General features: G+C 48.1%; 1 protein-coding gene across 1 annotated transcript in view; it reads right to left on the reverse strand.

The window, feature by feature from the left end:
- ZAN (zonadhesin) overlaps positions 1-5,918 on the reverse strand; it is a 42,283-nt gene that overhangs the window by 24,863 nt on the left and 11,502 nt on the right. Inside the window, 5 exon segments of the mRNA XM_023518621.1 lie at positions 227-384; positions 568-709; positions 3,443-3,627; positions 4,554-4,731; positions 5,245-5,847. Coding sequence (XP_023374389.1) covers positions 227-384; positions 568-709; positions 3,443-3,627; positions 4,554-4,731; positions 5,245-5,847 — 1,266 coding nt within the window.

Raw genomic sequence — 5,918 nt, forward strand, 5'->3', positions numbered from 1 at the left:
TGTGGCCAGTGCCCTAGCCACTAAGCTATAGGCACCGAGTCAAGAGAACTATTTTAAACTGCATTTTCCCCAGTAGTCTGAGCCTGAGAAAGTCCTGCTTCCGGGGTAGGTGTCTCAGCCCCGACCTTACAGAAGAACTTGCTCCGGTTTTGCTCCTTCCCCATCTACTCCCAACCCTTTCCTGCTGTCTACCATGCCCCTACACCCAGCAGTTCTGCCTGCAGACCCCCAGCAGGCTAAGGCAGGCATGTCCAGGGCTCTTCCTACCTGTTGAGTTGCCACAGGGTTGGGCCAAGATGTAGGTGCATCTGCCCATGAAGTCAAAGTGCCTCCCATCAAAGGTGACATAATGAGGGTCTCCATAGACCAAGCAGGAGGCAATGCCTGTGAGGGGGGTGAGGGGACAAGGAGAAGCTGTTTCCACTGCCCGCCCCCGCCCCTCCACATAGTGGGCCCACCTTCCTAGTGGCACACCCCAGCTCCTCTGCCTAAGTGAGGGATTGGGTTCCCAGTGTCATTTCCTCTCCAACAAGCTGGCAGGCAGGGACAACATGAGGGGGCTCTCACCATAAGGGTGGCATCCATATTGGCCATTTTTCAGCTGGCACACTGTATGTGTCCCACACTGAGAGCTCTGGCACTCTATCTGATTGCCAGGCCAGCAGCGGCAACGTTCTGTGCAGTTGGGGCTAAACCACTCTGCCCCAGTCTGGAAATAAGAGGTCTGGAGTCACAAAGCCGTAGCTCTTGGGGGCCTTCCCCCTTCTTCCCACCATGCCCAAGACAGATCTCCCATGCAAAGACCTAAACTTGCTCATACACTTCCTCTTCCCACCACCTATCTGCTATTCCCACTCACCACAGGACATTCGTACTTGCTGTTCTCTAATCCTGGAATGCTCTTCCCTCTCCTTTTCTAAATTGTTCCTATGCAACAAGCAAAGATCAACTCAAAGGTGGCTTTCCTGGGAAGACTTCCTCAGCTCCAGGTGCCTTTCTTTTTAAGGACTTACCACAGTTGCACTTGATTTTCATTATGGATTATAAGCACCCCAGGTGAGGGTCCACATCTGTCTTTACTCACCATCCTAGCCCCAGCATGAGCATTCTTGTTCAATAAATGCACACTGAATGAAAGAGTAAACCATAGACACAGTATGTTCCCCTGAATCCAAGAGCATTGTGAAGGCAAGGACCATGCCCTATTCATGGTGACCCCAATGCCAGGAAGGCGGAAAGTACTAAATAAACATTTGTTAAATGCATAAATGAATATATCGTAAGTTAATGTCTACCTCCCAGGGCTGAAGGAAGAAATTCTTGGTGCAGATGGGTGTGACAGATCTTTCTGCCCAAGCCATAGCTGAAGCTAGTCCTGACACTGACTCAGGGAGACCCTGGAGATTGTTACAGGGGTTTAGGAGAACTGGTCCCATAAGAAACAAGTAGGAGCTCTGATGTCAATGGGAAGAGCACCTGACACCTGGAGCTGAGAGGAGGCACTGGACATCAGTAAAGTGCTTAATTAGTAGGCTGCATGACATTTATCATGAGTTACTAATAATAGTAATTAACATTTATTAAGTAATTACTATGTGTTAGGATCTAATTTCATCCTTACAACAATCTTACAGTGCACACTTTATAGATATGGAAATGGAAAAGAAAATTGCCCAAGGTCACTCAGCAAATGAGTACTAGAGCCAGGATTTAAACTTAGGTCTACCTGACTCTAGACCTATTCTGTCCAATAGAGTGCCCACCAGCCACATGGGCCACTGAGCTGTTGAAATGTGGACAGTCAGAATGAGATATGCTTTAAGTGTAAAATACACAGTGGATTTTGAAGAGTTCCTATAAAAAAAAGTAAATGATTTCATGAATAATCCTTTCTTGTTTACATTGAAATGATAATATTTGGGATTGAGTAGATTACTGGAATTCACTTACCCACCTATTTCCTCCTTTTCTTTCTTTTTTTTTTTTGTAGTTGTAATTGTCATTTTCTTTTTTTTGAGACAGAGTCTCACCCTGTCACCCTCAGTAGAGTGCTGTCACATCACAGCTCACAGCAACCTCAAACTCGGGCTTAGGCGATTCTCTTGCCTTAGCCTCCAAGTAGCTGGAACTACAGGCACCCACCACAATGCCCGGCTATTTTTTTGTTGCAGTTTGGCTGGGGCCAGCTTCAAACCCATCACCCTCGGTATATGGGGGCAGCACCCTACCCACTGAGCCACAGGCGCCACCCTGTAGTTGTCATTGTTGTTCTACTTGGCCTTGGTTGGGTTTTGGGCTTGGTTCGAACCCGCCAGCCTCAGTGTATGTGGGTGCCCCACCCACCAAGCTATGGGCACTGCCCTTTTGGGGGGGTGGGGACAGGCTCACTCCTGGAGGGCAGTGAATGATGTGATCATAGCTCATTGCAAACCTCCTCCAGTTCCTGGGATCAAATGATCCCCTGTCTCAGTCTCCTGTATAGCTGGGATTACAGAGAAGTACCACTATGGCTAGCTAATATTTTTAAATTTTTTGATAGAGACGGAGTCTCATTAGGTTGCTCAGGCCAGTCTTGAACTCCTAGCCTCAAGCAATCCTCCCCCCTCAACTTCTCAAAGTGCCAGGATTACAGGTGTAAGCCACTGTGCTAGATCCTTTTGCTTTTGTTTTTTTTTTTGAGACAGAGTCTCACTATGTCACCCTCAGTAGAATGCCGTGGTGTCATAGCTCATAGCAACTTCAAACTCATGGGCTTAAGTGAATCTCTTGCCTCAGTCTCCAAAGGAGCTGGGAGTACAGGCTCCTGCCACAATGCCTGGCTATTTTGTTGTTGTTGTTGTTGTTGTTGTTGCAGTCATCATTGTTGTTTAGCTGGCCCAGCCTGGGTGTATGTGGCCAGTGCCCTATCCACTGAGCTATGAGTGCTGCCTCCTTTTGCTTTTTTAATGTGGCTATTAGAAAATGTAAAATGACTGACATGTGTGGCTCACAGGCTATCCCTGTCAGACAGCAATGGCTGGTCCAGAGATTGTGCCCCTCAAGGGCCTCTGCTCTGTTGCATCTCCCCAGGAGACTATCAATAGGGGAGGCAAGGACAGTTAACTCTTCTGTTTTTTACCTATCAGGACTTGCAAGGTCCTCTGGAAGAAGAGAATTTTGAGTCTAGAAGGAACACTTAGCCCTAGACTGTGGGAGGTCTTATTCCTCAGCACAGTCGAGCATCCTAGGGGCCAAAGTAGGAGCTTCACAGAGACTTTAGGTATGAACAGAGGGAACCATCAAAAACCACTTACTGAATGAATGACTCCATCACTCTTTCTGAGCCCACCCCTTCAGAAAATCTCATGGACCCAAGTTCACCTCATCAAGGAAGCAGATGAAGCGAGAACCCAGGTGTTCAGCCATCAGCATCCCTCAGATCAAAGCCTCCCTGTGGTCTTACCTGATAGGGATGGTTGTTGTAGAAGCAATGGCAAGAAGAGGCATTGATGCAGTGGTTGTCACTTAATAAAAAGCCAGGATTGCAGACACAGCCCCGCTGGCAGAGGAACCCACAGCTGGGCCTGGGGTTCATGCAGGAAGCAGGGCAAGCACAGGATTCATAGTGGGCATTTGGGGGGCAGCTCTCTAAGGAGAGAGAACAGCCTCCATGAAGCCTGCACTTCATAGCCTTCCTCAGGAGGCCTCCTGCCTCTCCCCTACCCCCAAACTCAAGTGCCTCTTTAAGAAGCAGGTTCATATTATTCAGCTATAAAAAGGAATGAAGCTCTGATGCATACTGCCACACTAGTGACCTTGATTATGCTCAGGGAAAGACGCCAGACACAAGGACCCACATATCGTAGGACTCCATTGATGTCAACTATCCAGAACAGGCCAACTCATGGGTATAGGTAGGAGATTTGTGGCTGTCAAGGGCTGGGGTAGGAGAATAGGGAGTGACTGCTATGGGGGTTTCTTTTCAGGGTGATGAAAATATCTAAATTAGAAAATGATGAATCCAATGTACTCAATTCTGATAGGAGGACAATTGATGACCTAGTACATGATAGGGGTGGGGGTAAGGGGGATCAGAGAGAGGTAAAAGGGAGGGAGGGAGGGGCCATGGTGTGAGACACATTTCTTGGAGGAGGAACACAATTACAAGAGGGACTTTACCTAACAAATGCAATCAGTGTAACCTGGTTCTCTGTACCCTCAATGAATCCTCAACAATAAATAGATAATGATGATGGCCACACAACCTTGTGAAGATACTAAAAAAGAGAGCTTACACTTTAAGAGTGAGAATTTCATGGCATATGAATTATAGCTCAGTAAAAAATAAGCAGAAGAAAGCTTAGGGCTTGGTTCCCAACGATCCCACCCACTCAGGCCCCACTGTCCTCACTGTGGACATCCTCATCCTTTCTTCTAAAGTCGGTCGCCATGGACTGCCATGGCTCTCCTGTAATACTGAAGTTTTTCTACAGGAAGCATCCCTTTCCCTGACTCTCTCTCCTAGTCACTGTCTCTTACTTTCAACTTTGATCAACGCCCTACCCACCTCATACCTGTAGCAGGTCCGGGGGTTGAGGTGATGCCCAGGGTTACATTGGTCACGAAAGCACTTTGAGTACTTAGAGGCATCACCAAGAGTGTTGACTTGTGACCAGTGGGCACCAGGGGTGTCACAGTAGTTGTGGGCTTTCTGGTGGAGACAGTGAGCTCTTTGGTGGGGGCAGTTGGCTGCTGAGTGAGGACTGTGGACTGTTCAGTAAGGATGGTGGATTTTCCGGTGGGGACAGTGGGCTCTTTAGTGGGAATGGTGGGCCTCTTAATAGAGATGGTAGGGATAGTTGGTTTTTCTGTGGGGACTGTAGTTGTCTCTGTGAGGACAGTGGGTTTTTCAGTGGAGATGGTGGTCTCTTTGGTGGGGACAGTAGGCTTTAAAGTGGGGACTGTGAGTTTTTTTGTGGGGACAGTGGTCTTTTCTGTGAGAATGGTGGTTTTTTCTGTGGGGACAGTGGTCTCTTCAGTAACAATGTTGGGTTTTTCTGTGGGGACAGTAGGTTTTTCTGTGAGGGCAGTGGCCACTTCCGTGATGAGGGTGGATTTTTCTGTGAGGACAGTGGTCAATTCAGTGGGGATGGTGGGTTTTTCTGTGGGGACAATGGGCATTTCATTGAGGATGGTGGGTTTTTCTGTGGAGAGAGTGGTCACTTCAGTGAAGATGTTGAGTTTTTCTGTAGGGACAGTGGTCACTTCAGTGGGGATGGTGGGTTTTTCTGTGGGGACAGTGGTCACATCAGTGAGGATGGTGGGTTTTTCTGTGAGGACAGTGGTCATATCAGTGTGTGTGGTGGGTTTTTCTGTGGGGATAGTGGTCACTTCAGTGTGCATGGTGGGTTTTTCAGTGAGGACAGTGGTCACTTCAGTGTGTGTAGTGGGTTTTTCTGTGGGGACAGTGGTTACTTCAGTGTGCATGGTGGGTTTTTCAGTAAGGACGGTGGTCACTTCGGTGTGCATGGCGGGTTTTTCTGTGGGGATAGAGGTTACTTCAGTGTACATGATGAGTTTTTCAGTGAGGACAGTGGTCACTTCAGTGTGCGTGGTGGGTTTTTCTGTGGGGACAGAGGTTACTTCAGGGTGCATGGTGGGTTTTTCAGTGAGGACAGTGGTCACTTCAGTGTGAGTGGTGGGTTTTTCAGTGAGGACAGTGGTCACTTCAGTGTGCATGGTGGGTTTTTCTGTGGGGACAGTGGTGACTTCAGTGTGCATAATGGGTTTTTCAATGAGGACAGTGGTCACTTCAGTGTGTGTGGTGGGTTTTTCTGTGGGGAAAGTGGTCACTTCAGTGTGCGTGGTGTGTTTTTCAGTGAGGACAGTGGTCACTTCAGTGTGCGTGGTGTGTTTTTCAGTGAGGACAGTGGTCACTT

This window comes from Otolemur garnettii, unplaced genomic scaffold (genome assembly GCF_000181295.1).
Source record: "Otolemur garnettii isolate 467f Iridium unplaced genomic scaffold, OtoGar3 scaffold00142, whole genome shotgun sequence".
Lineage (NCBI taxonomy): Eukaryota > Metazoa > Chordata > Mammalia > Primates > Galagidae > Otolemur > Otolemur garnettii.